Source organism: Colius striatus, chromosome 1, assembly GCF_028858725.1.
Source record: "Colius striatus isolate bColStr4 chromosome 1, bColStr4.1.hap1, whole genome shotgun sequence".
Lineage (NCBI taxonomy): Eukaryota > Metazoa > Chordata > Aves > Coliiformes > Coliidae > Colius > Colius striatus.
Window position 1 is genome coordinate 164763689 of NC_084759.1, and position 18076 is coordinate 164781764.

Genomic DNA, 18076 nt, shown 5'->3' on the forward strand with positions numbered 1-18076 from the left:
ATGTAAAAAATATTTAATCTTTGATGGGACAAAATCACATACTCATATTCCTTTGGGATCCTGATTGGAAAATGGCAGCACTAGGAAATATTAAGTAATCTTCATTAATATTAATAAGGTTTATCAATATATAGATGGTATTATTCTAAGAGGAGCTATAATGTCTTGTATTACTTGGTAAAATCCATAAGAAATAATCCAGCTTGCTTGCAGAAGCATGGCTACAAAAAGAGAAGGGAAAAAATGAATAAGATGTATAATTCCTTTGCATTAGAAAATAGGCATAATTTAGGTTCTTTTCCACAGCAATCCTAGAATAAAAACATTATTTTAGAAGTTCCACTTATGAAGAATTTTCTCTATTGTTAAAAAAAAATATAAAAATATGTATTTGAGGGCCATATCCCTAATTTTCACTGGAAAAATAACAAAAAAAGACTCCTAGTAAGAATGTAATTGAAAAGTAATAAGATCATGACTAAAACTGAGGGGATACATTTCATTAAATATTTGAAATACAGACTCGACTGTGCTTTGATTTCGACACATTGGAAGTTAGATTTAAGTTATAATTTCTTCCATTTCTGCCTGTGAATCGGGATATTCTTTAATTATAGTTCTCAGGTAAGGTTCATTTCCTTTCTGGGTTTTTATTCAGATCCTATCCATCTGTTGTATTTGTGTTTTGTACAATCAGCAATACAGATGGTGATTTTAATACAGATACATTGCTTAAGAAAATTTAATAAAACCAACTGCAGAATAGTGGTATTTTCATAACAGATGTGTGCAGTAAAATAAACCTGAACAATCTCAAAGTCTCTAGGTGACAATATACAGACAAAGAGTACTAAATTTCTTTTGGGGAAGACTGGTTTTACTCAGAGGGAAATATATTAATGTAATCAGAAGAGGGAAATGGGTTTATGATGCAAATAACTAAACAATTTTAACGTGAGCAGGGTTTTTCAAATCATATACCTTAAGCATAGGTAGATTTCAATTAAATGTATGTATACTAAGAGAAACTTCATAAAACCCTAGAGGCATGTGATTTAATTTTTCATCAGTGTCTTGGATACTAAAAACATTTTTTAATGCAGAAATATAGATACATAGAGTATATATAATTACATAAATAAAAGTATTTGTATATATTATCCTGTGTATCTCATATGTATGTACCTCCACACTATAGATATATTTAAATAGCTCCTATATTGTAGAAAACACTGAATCACTGAATCACAGAATCATGGAATCTTAAGGGTTGAAAGGAACCTTGAAAGATCATCTAGTCCAACCCTCCTGCCAGAGCAGGACCTGCTAGATTAGGTCACACAGAAGTTTGTCCAGGTGGGTTTTGAATGTCTCCAGAGAAGGAGCCTCCACAACCAATCATAATATTTCTGCCAATTCTGTCCTCAGCTCTGGCCAGACAGAAATCAGACCCTGTAGTACCAACAGTATACCAACTGTATCCTGGTTTGGTTACATTACTGCTGTCTTTGTGAGAGTAATAATGAAAGAATAATAATTTTCCTACTATATTGTTGAGCTTGCTTAGAAAAAGTGAAGCAAGATTAATTAGTCAGCAGATGTCAAATACACACTATAATGCAACTATGTAATTGATATTTGGTATTATTTTTCTATTGTGCTAGTCTCTGTAAAAGGTGGTTCTTTCATGGTGGCATATTTCATACAATTTTTTGTGGCAAATTAAAAGTAATACATTTTTGTTTATTTAGATAAAGGTTTCTGAAGAAAATGTACTGAAACGTACCTGGTAATCTTCTGTGAGAAATCTTGACAGGAACACTTTTTCATAATAGCAACTGCACAATTGCTTTAAATTACTCCTATTCTGTTTACAAAGTGTTGCCAGTACACCACAGAAATAAGTGGTGTATGCTTTAGACTACATGGAATAACACAAGATAGTTATTTACACAGTAACACTTAATTTGGTTCAGAATTCATAATAAAGTGACAAGGACTAGTAAATCCTATCGCCTAATTACCAGACTAAAATGTTACTGTTATTACATTTAAAGTATAAAAATGACTGCTGATCCAGGAATGAGGGCTCACTGATAGTGTAAATGGATGACAGTAGGTCTCTCAAGCAGTTCCCTGCTGCAGCCAGCTGAGTGTCACAGCTGTAGGCTACTCCTGGACCACAGTCTCCTTGTCACAAACAGAAGTGACCTTTGTAGGCGTGTCAATAAAACACTGATAACCAGGACCTGTCAATAGCTGTCACAAACCACCAACAGTAAAAGATCATATATGTGCTTAGGATTTTCATGATTTCTAGTTCAAAGTATGAATCTGCCACAGATTCAAAGCATCTGCAGTCATCTCGGCATGTTGTCATTCACTATTTTCGCTTCAGGAACATGGTAGCAGAGTCTGAATGTGCTAGCTATCATACAAGCAGGGTTATAGAAAGCAGTGCTTGCATCAAGATTATAAGAATAAAATAATTAAGGCATGTCAGAAGCTGCAGAAGCAAGATGTTTTAGATTTATTTGACAGAACTTGAAGTGTAGAAGGTAAAGATTTAAACCATAAAAGAACTGTAACCAAGGACTGGAGCTCACTGTACTACCCCCCACTTTCACCACAAGGTAGAAGACCCTCTGAATTTTAAAGTCAACTGTCTTTTACAACACTCCTCTGATCAGCTTAAAAACTGTTGTAAATCTGAATGCACTTTCTTTTATGAAGAGTATTATCAAATTCTGGATCCCTAGCAATCATAAGGCAAAAATTTTTGGCCATTAAGGCACAAGAGTGTAGAAATTGTTTTTCAGTTTCCACTTATTTGTCTCCATATAGCACAAATGCACAAGATTTGTTTCCATTAGGCCTACTACTGTGTAATCTCCAAGGCTTATAAAGACTCCCTCACAAGGATGATTTCCCCTTAGTATTTCTCCATAGCAATGAAAGTTAAACAGCAACATTAAGGAAAGGTCAACAGTCTCAAAAAGGAAGAGAAGAATTTATGTTAAAAAGTTGAAAATATATATTACTCATAACTCCCACAGATTTTTTCTTTGAATAAAGTAATCTTTTTCTTGACATGTCAAGACACATTTTAAAGGGCTCAATTGCATAAAGTTTCTGGAAATATGAGCACTTAAGTAGCAAAAAAATTCAATGGAAGCAAATATAAAATAAAGCTAACTGAAGTTATCAGTCAAACATGAACACTTTCCAAGATTCCAAGTGAATTTTCAGAGTGCTACAAAAGTCCTACCTACAAATTTGTCTGTTGTTGTTTTTTTTTTTAGTTTAAATAGTTAAATGTGAATGCTGTTAAAACAAAACCCAAAACTATGGTATTTTCTTTCACCCCAAATGAACCCAAAGTGTGTAGTTAGCACTGAAGGTTTCGTTCCTCACCTTCCAAACTTATTTTTGTTCACTCAAAGTGTGACTAATGTTGATTACAATGCTGTGCAGTCAATAGTGATTTTTAACTCCACTTCACTTGTTGAGAAAATAAAGCTGTAAGTCCATATTTGCACTTTTAGATATAACTGGTTGCAAAGCTGCATTGCTGAATGGAAAAGCTAAAGCATGTCAGCACTAAAGCTACCTTCAGGGAGACTCATTTTTGTCTCTTAAAAGGCTGTGTGGATTTATGAGAAATTTGGTTTATGAGGTCACAGTGTGCATTTACGATAGCTTGAGGAGCATCTTGCATTCATTCTCACAAATGCTATATATATAGCCAGTCATCAATTCTATGTGGTTCGTTTGATCATGATACCGAAACCTACTGAGATTTTAGCTACGATTCTGGATGAAAAATTCCCCACTGCAAGCCAGCACCTCACTTTTCCATGTGTATTTATTGATTTTGTTTTATACATGGATAACTCCAAAATCCTGTGTTTGCTTGTCTGTTGGGAAAAACAAAACAAAACAAACTTTCTCTTAAATCCTTCTTTATCTCATCTCATGAGAGTGAATTTACATTATTAGACAAGTTTGTGAATCTTAGACTTCCCTCCTCTGCTGTCTAGTAAAGAATGTTGAGAAGTCTGCTGAGGCACACACCTTGCTCCTCCCACTGAGCTTTCAGGAATACTTTGGTGGTCTTATAATGGACCATCCCACTAATACATGTTTTATCACTGTTATTCAAACATGAGGCAAGCTGTCTATTTGAGCTCTTCCTTTGATCAACGTGGAAAATATAAGCCAATCAGATTTTACGACTTAATACCATTGATTGCTAGAAATATTTACAACATTGTTGATTATTATGACAGGCTAAGAAAGTCATCATTAGTAGATGACTAAATAGAGTTGATTCTGTCATGTTGGTTACTTTTTTGGGGGAAAAGGATGTCTTGAGAGAGTTTAAATGGCAGGTGTCAGGCTGATATCTGAAAAACTACATAAGCTGGTGCACTGCTTTATGTATTGAATTCAAATAGGTCGTGTTGCAGTGCAATCAAGCTGCTAATCCTGAGATCTTTTTGTAGTGCTCCAAGTGTGCCTCTTGAAGATCAGATGGCACTTGGTTGACACCTCTGCTTCTCACCACAAGAGCTTGTGATCCAATCAGTGTCCTGCAGGGCCTGTGGCTGCATCCACTTCTGTGCTATTTACTGGAAGACTCTGTAGCTTGACATGTGTAAGACTTCCTCTGAGATCCTGCAAAAAGTGACGGCTTGATGTAATTTAGAAGTGGTTTCTTTCACGCAAAATATGATTTATAGTGACAAAAAGTGCCTTGTCATAATTTTGCCTTTCCTGACTAGTTTTTTTACCTCATTCCAAAACACATAATACAACATAAACAAATAGAAATACAAAGAGACATGTGCAATACTCATATGTGAATGTAGGAGTTTTCCCCAGTTCTTCAGGATGTATATTTTAAGCATGTTTTTTCATACAATTATACCTACTCCTAAACCATCACATTATAACACTTGTACAATGTTCTTGATCATGATTTTTCAACTGGTCTGTCATGCAAACTTTTCAGTGATTTATTCAGTGGTGTGAATATATATGAAAAGATATGCAGGTAAATGTGTACTATCTTATGCTGGAATTGCTATAATTTGGCAATCATGAGGCTTCAAGTGCTTGCAAAACAGTGAGACGAGGGGTATAAGCTGGAAACCTTTCAGATGCCTCTATGACAATTTGTTTTGCCTTTGTTTTGTAAACTTTATTAACTTTGTAGACTGGAGGAATCTGCTAAGAAATTACAAATCATAGAATCTTAGAATGGTAGGGTTAGAAGGGACCTTTAGAGATCATCTGTTCCAACCCCCCTGCAGAAGCAGGTTTACCTAGATCAGGTCACATAGGAACATGTCCAGGCAAAACCTGGATCCTCAGAGATTTTACTTGGGCAGACCCCTGCTCAAATAACAGAGAATGCATTTCTGAGCCTCAGGTACCACAGGTCCTGGCTTTACATCCTATGGGAAATTATGTTGAAGTGGAAACCTGTTACCAGAACAAATGTCTTTAAGTACCACAACTAAATCTAAATTGGCACCTCAGCTGGCAGAGTCATTAAAATAGCAAAATAAAGCTGAAAAGATACAGTAATATTCTAATTAAATATCAAAGCTATCTTTTGAATGGGATTATTCCTTAGTACTCAAGGAGAAATACAATTATTAATATTGTAACATACTCAAGGTTTTTACATAAGTTCTGTTCTTACAGTTTACAGCAAGCATCCAGGCAAGCTCCACTGAACAATATTCATCTTTCCTAAACCTACCCTCAGGACCACATAAAATCTCACATAGTGCTCTTGTTTGGTAACAATGCTCTTCCCCTCATGAGAACATCTCCTTTTATAACACTGATTTTTATTCAGATTCAAAAAAGGATTAATTTGGTTTTCATCAAAATGTTTTTCCAATGTGCATCCCATGCTGTGTTTTTCCTCCGCCAAAGAGTGAAAGGATTACAGTGTATTGTTTGTACAAGGTCTTGATAATACAAAATGCTGTTTCTGTTATAATTCCTCTTAAAAGTTACATATAAAAAGTCAAGAAAGTGTATATGCATTTCTAGCCCTGTGACTAAAATAAAATATTAATAAGGACAAATTTAATGTAGAATTGAAACAATTTCAATCACTTTATTGAAATGTGTCTGAACTCTGTAATCAGTGGCTTCTGAAAAGCTATGTTGAGGATGTGTTGAGTGTGTGGGTTGCAAGTAATGTAAGTTAGAAGTATTACTAGAAAAGGCCATATTTATATTTATCAATCAGGATTTAAATTTCCATTGAAACAGAAGAAAATTACCTCAGTTTCCAAGGATCCTTTATTCCCTGTCCTACCCTTAATATTTACCATATAAAACGATAGACATTGATTCAAGTTTAATGCAAGCTATCTCTATCAGAATTAAAGAAAAGTCAGATGGTGGAGCAAGAGTTTGAATTATGTTCTCAGTAGAATGAAATTTGATATTTAACACTATTTCAATGTAGACTGTTATGATAGAATAACTTAGAAGGACGTCCAAGTGGGCCATTTCACTGTCCTCTGAAAGGCTTGTATAAGTAAGAGCTGAATGGAAAACTGACAGAATATAGTCACAAGGAGTTTGGTTCAAGATACTATATGTGTAAAAAGAAACATCTTCTTGAGAAGTGTCTGAGAACTGGGCAAGACCAGGTTAGTGTGTAATACCATATTACAAGTGTGCCTTTTACTTTATAACTTAAGTTATTTCTAGTATTTCTCCAGTTCTTTGATTATACTTATTTGCTTAAATTTAGCCATTATAATGAGAGCCTCTATTTAAGAGGCTTGTCTTTCAGTCAGGAGTTACGCATGTCATTCATCCCATCTGTTTCAGACAGAGGACTCACTGACGTTGTGCTCTCAAGTGTCTATAGAAGGAATCAGATAAACACTTTAATCTAAGTATTCAGTACTTTGGCTTTTCAGTTATGCTGCTATGTGCCAGACAGATAAGTTCAAGATTTTCAGCTCAGTTATTGTAATTCTGCCTTAAGTCACAAGGTGATTGATACAGGATGTCAAAGGCTGAAAAACAGCGTTTTTACTCTGTTTTGTGCATGGTTCACATGTGGAGTGCTCGCTTTTTACAGCACAGCAGCACAGGGAACAAGGGCAAGGTTTCAAGCAAAGGAAATTGTCATAGTATCCAGAATACCATCCTTATCATTTACAGTATATGCTGTTCTTTGATAGTAACAACAGTTTCTACTGAGGATGTCAGAATACTTACAAAGAAAATTTAGTGGCAAGGACATTGTTTTGTCGAGCCCCTAACTGGTCACATTTAGGCAGTGAGACAATTAAAGCTCCGAGGAAATCTAATGAAAGTTTTTCAATTGATGCTCAAGATATGGGTACAGTAGCAAAAACATGTCATGGTTTAAGCCTAAACAGCAACTAAGCACCATTCAGCACCTTACACCTCCGTCTCCCAGTGGGATGGGAAGGAGAATTGGGCAGAAAAGGAAAACGCTTGGATTAAGAACTGTAGAAACTAAAATTAAATATAACAACAATAATAAAGACAAATGAGGCCCAATGCAATTGCTCACCATGCACTGACCAATGCCTAAGCAGCAATCCACTCCCTGCCAACCCCTCCCAGTATATATACTGGGCATGTCACTCTATGGTATGGAATAGCACTTTGGCTATTTCATGTCAGATGTCCTGGCAACGCACCCTCACAAGATTCTTCTGCACCTCATTGCCAGCAGAATATGAAAGCTAAAAAGTCCCTCACCTAAGGTAAGCACTACTTAGAAAAAACTAAAACATTAGTATGTTGTCAATATTATTCTCAAGCTAAATCCATATCATAACCCTGTACCAGCTACTAAAAAGAAAATTAACTCTATCCCAGCCAAAACCAGGACAAGAGACAAGACCAAATGTAAATTTTTAAATTCACAATCATTGTTTTATTTTCCTCAATCAAAAAACAACTTTTAGTTCAGCTGACTGAGTCTGGCAAAGTTATCAGGGAGCTGAATTTAGACTTGCAACAGGAAGCTATCTTTGGACTTAACTATGGAGAGACTAGCATCTCTGCAATTTTACACTCATTTTGGATTAGTTATGTTGAAATGTATTGCTGTAGTCCTGGTCAAATCTTGACAGCTGTGCTAAGCAGGAAAATAATGCCTATTATGGCAATTTAGAAAAGGAATCTGATCATTTGAGGTCCACAATTAGAGGCTGATAAGGAAAAAAATATGTTATATCTTTGATGATATTTTAGTAGGTGTTATTTGAACATGGTGTTTAGGTTGATTGTCCAGTTTGGGGTACAATGGTGCAAATGGTGTTTTCTATCAATCTATCATTTAGTTTTTGGGATTTTGGTTTGCTTTAGTTTTAGCAGACATGACTCCATCCTCAAAATTTTATCTTTTTCAAAAGAGGACTTGGCATGAAAACCGTTAAGGATTTAACCTTAGAGGGTTAAATAGTAGAGTCTTAAAAAGCTGTCTATAGACATGTATTATAGTAGATATATCAAGTTGAATATCATAAACATGAAAGCATCAATATAAGAAATAGCCATTTCTCAAAAGTGATATTACTGCATTTTATCTATGTTAAACAGAAAGTTTCTTACCTGGGTCTGTGCTATTATCACTGCTTGCTGTTGTAATGATCATTAGAAAATAAGATTCAGTCTATCTGTGAAAAAAATTACAGTCATCTACTTCACCTCCACCTATTTTCTCATTATCATCCAGACATGTTGTGGCTACCTGTGTAGAAAATTCCACAAATTGTTCAGTAATTAAATTAGCACATTTGCAAATAATTTTCAAATTATCAAAAGGTCAAGTTAAACAAGAAATGTCATAAACGAGAATGTGATAGCAATTAAAAACCTTTTCTTCAACAAACTAAAAAGTAAAATTTTATGTAAGACACAGGAGGGTTTCCATTCTTACTTTGGAGCATTAACTCTGCCTTGATTTGTTCTTTAAGTCAAGAAGAGAGAGCAGGTATGAAAGCAAATCAACTGTGTTGATCTTCACAACTTAGATGTTATCTGATGACTACCCTGGAGCTGAAGCTTTTGAGACATGCAAGACTTCAAGCTCTGTGATGTTCCTAGATATAGTCACTCTGCATTCACTACAGTAATAAACAGCTTTATTAAGAGTGGATTTTTGGCAAAGAAATTGTTCCCAAACATTCAAAAGTGCAATTGATTGCTCAAAATAATAATACACTATATGGTATTATTTTATTTGCCTTTCACTTTGAAGGGAATTAGTTATTCTTACATATTTACTTACAAAGTTGTGATCCTAAGGTATGTAAAGACCAGCAGAGGCTAAGAAAAAGTAAATTGTTGTCAAATATGTGATGAAATGATAAAATTTTGCAGTAGTGTTTATACAATATTCTTACTGTGCTAAAGGGCAATTAAAGGTTTGTATTAAACATGATAATTCGTAATGAAGGCATAATGAAGTCTGCATTGTAACAGATCAATGAGATTTTCATGTGTAAATCCAGATCTATTGTTGACTAGCTAAAAACATATCCTGTGATTTTATGTTTGTTTCACATAATGTACAAGTACGCTACATAAATCATAATTTTATAACATATACATTGAAGTATCTCCCTTAAACCACTTGAAAGTCCCTTTTAGTATTAATTGATGGCAATTTAGGTTTGAGAACTATTTGAACCATAAAGAAATGAGTGAAGCTATTAAAAAAAAAAAGTTATTAAATTACCAATTACTGACTACAAAGCGAGACCAAGCTAAAGAAATTATAAAGACCTTCTTCTGTTATTTAAAACAGACCTAATTCACTTATTTAAGCAAAGTATTTTAAAGCTCAGTGCATTTGTACAACCTGAAAAGATACAGATTGCTCAGGCAGTTTTAGCTCCCACTCATATTTTCCTATAATTAGTTTGGGTGAAATGTTACCATGAAAGCTCTGTCTGAAATCAGAGGGAGTCATACGAATTCTACAAGGGTTGTAACTTGGAATTCAATGAGCAATGGATCAGCCTGAGTCATATCAAAACATTTTTCAGGATTTATATTAAGGAAATGTTGTTGGAAGTGGTGTGTCCCTGAGATCTCAAATGCTGGTCGAAGCTGATTGAGATGATCTTTACAATCAGAACATAAATACAAGTTAAAAAACACATTTGAAAGAAACCACAACTTTTTTTTTGTTTTCCAATCTGGCAGTGCTTCCTTAAATCTTCCCTCCTATTCTATGCTTTGTATTCTAGGACAGGACAGTATTTTAGAGTGTTTCTGACTCAGGATTTATGCAGACACAGTAAAGTGACAAAAGCCTTTAAATCTACACTGGCTTTCCAAAAAGGACATCTTTACATGCTACCAGTGTTTAATATAAAATATTGCCCATTCAGTAAACCAATTATTAAATGTACTCATGAAAGCAGAACAGTACCAAGATCTAAGTGTGCAATTTATCAAATAAGTAAGTTTTAATTTAGGCAAGTCTTCCACTTATCATAGTATACCATGTAAATTTTTTTAGGACCTGGATCTTTCCATCCTCTGTATTGTCTGAGAGTAAGCTTCGAAATTGAGGAGTAAGCAGCTTATTTTCTTTTAGCTGCATGGGATTTTTAATTGCACTATTAGACAATAGTTTTATATTGTTTAATTAAATTCAACAATATTATTAATACCATAAAACCTACCTGAAACAAAACAATATAATAGAATTTGAGCTGACATAGTCACAGAGGACTTTCACGTACGTGCTTTTTTCAACAAAAAACACTTAGAACATATGCTGCTGTTAATAATAGATACACAGTTGACACAAGGCTAGCACATCATTTTACATTACTTGGTCTTGATTCATGGCCTTTTGGTACTGTTTTTCCTATAATGCCAGTTTGGCATTCACTGTGTTCTGTATGAAAGAGTGAGTTTTGTACTTACAGTGTTACAAAGTCCATGCCTAACAGCTCTTTCATCTTTCAAGCTTAAAATAAAAGATCCTAGCACAAAGTAAGGATAGAAGTTAGAACCTGTTTTTTTCATTTGTTGGTTTCTTTCCATTCCGATGACCTTCAGTCTTTATCAATATGTTTGGGTTTTAAACCTCTATGCATGTATAGATATAATTTTGCAAATACTATGAATGGCCAGTATAGGATTACAATGTTACAGGATTAATAATGTTAACAAATTGTCTACACAGCAGTTTTTCCATTTCTTACATGTATTGATGACTTACTGATGACTATTTTCTTTATTTTGCAGATTGTAGCTTTGCGTGAACAAAATGCACACATTCAAAGGAAAATGGCTTCTGGAGAAGGGCCTGCTGAATCAGAGCATATTGAAGGAGTGGAGCCAGGGCAAAAGGTTCATGAAAAGGTATGAAATATTAATTTTCATTGGATCACACAAGCAATATTAAAATATTGTCTGCCTACTGAAGCCAATAATAAAAAAATTAGCTTGCCTGTATGGAAAGGAAATGCAAACAGGCAGGTCCTTGTTCTTTGATAGGGTATTGAATTAGACCCACACCTTACAAAATCTTTTCTTGGATTTTTTTTTTACAGTGCTATAATTAGGATATTGTATCCTGCTGCGTGATCCTTGGTATGTCACATATAGATCAGCAAGGTGCATTAGCATGTATCTGTGAAAGACTATTTATATAAAACTACCGCCAAAATAGTCCCTATGGAGATGATAAAGACTTAAAAACTAGAAAAAGTCATTTTCTTCTGTGTCACCTATAAATACTTTTCAAATTGATATCCATGTTCATATAGAGAGGTGAAGAACATTCCACTTTGCACTCTTTCAATAAGAAATAGTAGAATTTAGGCCAAGTAGTTTCATTGGAAAAACTGAAAGACAAAAAAAAAAAAAGGTAGAGAATGTCTGATTTAGAAATAGGGTTTTCTTTTAAGCCTTAATTTTTCAGATTGATGAAGACCAAGTTGAATATCTTCCTCTCTTACTTCACATGTATTAAATTAAAATGCAAGCAGAATAAAGCTGCTGCTTAGATCTCTACTTGTGTATTTTGTGTCTAATGGTATGAGCTGAAAAGTTTCATAAATCATACTTAAAATAAATAATACTCATCATTATTTATTTTGTAGGCAATCCAATTTACAAAGACATACTGCAAGAAGTACTCTTAATGTTTGTGGTTTATTTTACGTGTATATTTCTCCTTCAGTAATCTATGCAGTTGAGAAACATACAGTAAACAAATACTGTCCAGCTACTTTCCTCTTCCTTGCAAAATCTTGCTCTTTGATATATTTTGTTAAAACAGTGAACATTCCACTCACTTGTGATTTTAAATATTAAATTAGAGATTTGAAAATCTCTAATTTTCCACTTTCTTTGCAAGTTATGGCTTCTGATTTAAGCCATTGAGACCATTACTTAGAATTAAGTGAGAATAAGAATACTTATCCTTTAAGAAATTTACATATTTAAATTTTAGTGAAAGAGGAATGAAAGCCAATGTAATGTATTATTATAATTTTACACTAAATGTTTCTAGGATATCATGTCAAGAAAACTTCTGTCCTTCCTAATCTGAACAATTTAAGTTGGTCTTGTTAAGTTGAATTAAAAATTTATGTTTACTAATTTTTACCCTTTATAGTAATGAAAGTAATGAAAGTATACTGGATAAGGAGTTAACAGGAGGTTCTGTTGACACTAGATAAATGAATGCACTCCAATTCATATCCTCTAAACTGTATACCTTTCTCCTGTTACCATAGTGAATACCATCAGATCCCTATTGGATAGAGAGAAGTCCCTGCTTTGTAAAGCACTGAAGCTTAAATCCAAGATTTAATCATCTAGTTAGAAAATATGCCTTCAACTTCACTAGTAGGGATGAAGAAAAACAAACTATGAGGTAATGGTTTGCAGCCTCATATAATACAGCAGATAAAGGTTTAGTTTTATTCGATATGGGAAGATCCCAAGTCTTAGGTTTCCATTTTGTGGCTGATACAGTGACAACAATGATATAGGTAAAATTTCAGCCATACTTTCAGAAATCACCATATATATATGATACCAATGTGCTTGGACTTCCCGGGAGATACAGACATGGGTAAATCTATGCAGCTTGCCTAGGTTCCCAGAACAGGTAGTCTCAAACTGGGATAGGCAATTAGAGAATTAGTTGATAATGGAATTAAACATCTCAAAGAGAATAATGGTAATAGAAGTATTAACTAGTATGTGAGTATTACGTCATAAAAACAAAAGAAACAAAAAAAAAGGGAAAAATTCTAAGAGAAAGAGTGAATGGCTTTTCATTATGATTTCAGAACATTTCTAATTTTTTTAAGACACCTGCTCTAGGAGAGTATTAAGGATTTCAACATGGAATTGTCCTGATATAAAACAAACCAACCGAAAGCAAACAAGTATCTTCTTGAGTCTAGCTTTCTCTGCCTGAAACAGACTGCAGATTGCAGTAAGTTGCTTTCATCAACAGGTGGATGTGAGGTCATTAAATGTGTCATAATAAAGGACCAAAGTTCTTTAGAGAATGTCTTGATCAGGTACGTTAAAATTTCTGCTCTGTGACGATAAAGCTTCTAAGATATATCATTTAGGCAAGAGAAATTTTAAAGCTAGCAAATACAGAAACTTGCAAAGAGGCCAGCCTGGCCAAACAGAAGAGTTTTAGGGCTTTGAGAGATTGTTTAAAAAAAAATGAGAAAGATCACCTGCTGTAGAAATTAAGATGCAACTATTTCTATTATCAGATATTCTCCTACCTAGATCTGTGACTGATGGGCATCATTGCTCCCAGAACCTTCACTTGATCTGTAAGGACAACAGCCTGATTTCCCCACAAGGGAAGGCCAGGAAAGGCAGAGTTCTCAGTGAATAAAGTGGAAAACCTATTGGAAAAATCATTGGGAAATCCATTAGGAAGCAGGTAGGGAAGCTGCAAGCATGGGACTGAACAGCATTAGAGATCAACCGATGATACCAGTGGAAGATGTGTTGGAGGGATGTTAAAAGAAAGAAGCTAGGCAGATGTAGTGCTCTGCATTGGCACAAACGGTGAAGAAAGAGCTTGCTATTCTGAAGGAAATTAGCTCGTGTGTACCTTTTTTCAATACTGATGGTTTCCCATCTGAAGCAGACAACAGTAAATTATAATAGATTAATCCCTCCTGACAGTATGAGTAGCATCTGTTCACTACACCTGATGTACTTCTGGAGAAACTGGACTGCAGAGTGTTAGTAAAGCATTAGCAAAGTTCATCTGCCACCTCAAATTATTGTACCAGCAATATTACAGGAGATTATTTATCCTGAGCAAACCCAAAATAGTGAAGCTTTGGGATGAGAATGGTTGATATTCTCATCAGTCCTTGATAGTAAGCTTCATAGCTCAGAAAGAAAGATATATCATGGACTTCACATGATCACATCAAAGATGTGGCTTTGCAGATGGTATTGAAAAATTATCTTTGATTTTCACATTTCAGGAGCTGATAGCCAAAACTAGATTATATCTGAAGTAAAATTCAGGAATGTCTCTGACCAGTGGATTTATACTTCAGTGAGAAAGAATTCAAAAAAGGAAGCCCACAGATACATTTTTCCACAACCTTTAGATTGGATATATACGAATTTTCATAAAGTTTCATAAATTTACATTGTTCATGGGGCAAGTACAAAAATGTTGATATAATTTAGTAAAAGACTAAGCAGGAAAATGTAGGATGTAGTTCTATTATAAATCACAATTTAGGAAGATGAAATGGATTGTGTCTTAAGAGCAATAAGGAGAATATTTCATAAGTTACACTGAAGATAACCCAGGATAATGTGATTGCCAGTGACAGAGGTAGGATCTCAACCCTAGATAGGGAATAAACTTCATCTCTTGGTATGGAAGAAGACTTATGATAAAATCTCATAATTACTATTTAAGAATTTGTATAAGGTATGGAAAAGTTGTTGTGAAGAAACATAGCACCTAGAAAATCTAGAAAATAAGCTTGTAATAAATCTACTAAAATGGTTCAGGGGAATTAATACAGATGATAAAAATATAATGGATAAACAGTGTAAAGGCAAATGCCTTGATGGAATAAGTAAACAGAATTAGAACCTGCAGAATGTGAAGTGTTCCTAGACCTTCTTCGACATTGATAAGGCTTCAGCTGAAGTCTTGTGTCCAGCTTTGGGTCTCAGTCTTGAAGAGAGATGTAGACTGTCTTGAGAATTCAGAAGATGTCAATAAATCACTCAGAAATTGGAAGAGAGATTTCTGAGATTCCATGAGACTTTTCAACGTGTAGGCTGAAAGCCTAGAGAAGAGGAGACTGATGGACATGGAGTTATCTTCAAACACATAAAATATGCCTTCAGGTATATAGAATCAATGAATCAATCCAGTGAAAGAAAGGAAACTCTAGAATAGACTACTGAGAGCAAGACTCTCCAGACTGGAAACTTCTTAAGATTTTTCAGAGAAATGACCTACATTTGAGACAGATTACAGTGCCAAGAAGGTGGTGAGATAGATGGCCAGCTCTGTGATTCTGTGTCACAGGGTAACTGGAGCATCACTTTAAATTCTAGGATCAAAAGCACTGTCCTCTGATTTAAGTACCAAGGCTTACAACATTAATATGTTAGTTCCCAATAAAAATGAGAATATATTCAGCAATTGCTTCAGAACGCTGAGCGAATGCCAAAGTAGTTTTATGAGAAGCATATATCCTCTCACTCACAACTCCATGGCCAGTTCTTAAGTATGCAGTCTGAGAATATGCAAAACTCCAAAACTGGCTCTTATTGCCATGTATTAGTGTCTTTTTTTAATGTGAAATAATTGCATCTTATTGTTTAAATTTGTAAGAAAATTTTCAAAGGGAAGAGAAACTAAAGAAGTTACAGCATATCAGTGATCCAGTTAAGCTAATAGTTTTTATTCTCAGTTTCAAACTGCAGCATGTTTTAGAGAAAATGAATATTTGAGATTATTCCTGTACAAGCCTTTATTTCAGAGTTCTCTTTTGTTATGTTTAGAACTGAATCAAAAATTTTTACTCCTATCTGAAGTCACTTTTAATAGTTCAATTATTCCTATTACAAACAAAATGATACATGTCTAGAGAGAGATATTCTACATTACTAGTATAAAAAGCATCTGTATTTTTATGGTACTTCATCACCTGTTAGCTTGTTTTTCAGACAAATGACTATACAAAGGCTAACATTTGGTTCAAAAAAAAAAAAAAAGGTACATGCCAGAGACCTGCATCAGATTATTCACTATCTGATTCATAACCCATTGTGCTGTTTCCTGTGTGATTTTGTCAGTATGATTCTTTCTGGTTTTTATCAAAAAGCAATATAAAATCCTTGTAAATGTATGAATCAATGAGTCACCTGAGGAGTCCAGGTGACTCTACATATATTTGCCATTTTGAACTGGCAATTATTTACATCTATATGCAACAAAAGACTATAGTCAGGTTGGAGAAAGGAAATACTTTTTCACAGTGCTTGAAGGATAATCTGTCATGGTAACTAGTATACGCAAAGAAATATTGTAATATCTGAGCCTATGACTAAATCTCATGTATCACCTACCATATGTAACTGGAGAGGGAAATAGAAATGAGTCTTGGATGCTGATAGGAAGCATAGTATGCTCTCATTTCTTACTATGAACTGTGTCCCTTTAAAATGGTGTTTGCAGGACCTCCAAAAATAAGGTGCTGTGAAGTAGTTTGTTTTCAAATAAAGTCATTAATTCCTACTGGTATTTATTTCAACTTCCATAAGAACCATGGAAATTGTATGCAGTAAAACTTAATGTTTTTATAAATTGTTCATATGCAAATTGGGAAAGATTCAAAGGTTTGGAAAACATGCAATGTGTACCTTAAATGTCCACCATTAAAGTATCCCCTTCATTTCACCTAAAAAATGCAGTGCCTATTTCTGGCATGTATTGGAGGGTATTCATCAGTAAGGTCCATGGCATATCTTTTCATTCATACATATAAAAAAAAATCATTGTTATAATTCTGATGTTAATAGAGTTTTATCAAAGATGAGTTGGCCTGGGAAATAACTATTTTTATTCTCAAAGATGCCTTGTGTGCATGTGAGGGTTCCTGCTTGACAAAGCACTTCAATGTGAATTTCTATTAGACTGAAGACATAAAAGCAAAGCATTCAAGTGCAGTGTAAATCAGGGTTTTTCTCCTTGGAAGCACACTGTTTCTATTTTTAAATTTTATTGCTGACAATCATAACTGCACCTTGTAAACATTAGTAAAATACAAAGCCTGTTTGTATCTATTTAGTGCTGCTTTTATTTTTTTTTTAAGATTTCATCTGTCACTGTGATACCTACAACCTCCTAATAAAGGAACTCTTCCTTATTCCAAGTTCCATAACTGTACAGTTAAACCTCATTGACTAGTTTGGTTGGTTTAACTACTTATTCTAACAAGTATACCACACTGGTCCTACCTGTAATAAGGGCAGTTTTAGCAGCATATTTTTTTCCGTTCCCCTCAGAATAATAAACCAGAATGTTTTAGGCAAATGGAAACAGATATACCAGGATACATTAAACACTTCAGTAGTTCTGGTGCAACAAAGACAGTTTCTCCTAAAGAAATAGTGTTACTTTTTATGAGTAATTCAGAGCTGTATCTAATTACTTTTTACACATACTAAACAGCTGGGAGTGTTTTCTTTTATAATATATACCTCAGGCAGCCACATTCAGCTTATTTAAGAGTTACATTTTGTCATCTTCCTCACAACACTAATATGCTCTGATAATTAAGTCAAATGCCATTAGTTCAGAAATACTAAAATCCATTAAAACATTGACAACAATTATAGCACTGTATCCTGTAGGAGCAGAAGATGTTTTGCCAAAGTAAACATGGTGGCCTAAAATGTTCATAGTGCAGATGAAATAGAATTAAAGTTAAATAGTATAGTAAAAGTAACAAGTCTCTTTCAGAGCAATCATCAGAATCTGTTCTGATTTTGGACTTGA

General features: G+C 34.3%; 1 protein-coding gene across 3 annotated transcripts in view; it reads left to right on the forward strand.

The window, feature by feature from the left end:
- PPFIA2 (PTPRF interacting protein alpha 2) overlaps positions 1-18076 on the forward strand; it is a 301840-nt gene that overhangs the window by 214534 nt on the left and 69230 nt on the right. For all 3 annotated transcript variants that reach the window (XM_061992698.1, XM_061992867.1, XM_061992783.1), the window contains one exon: positions 11287-11403. In XM_061992698.1, the coding sequence (XP_061848682.1) occupies positions 11287-11403 (117 nt within the window). The remainder of the gene's footprint in view (positions 1-11286; positions 11404-18076) is intronic.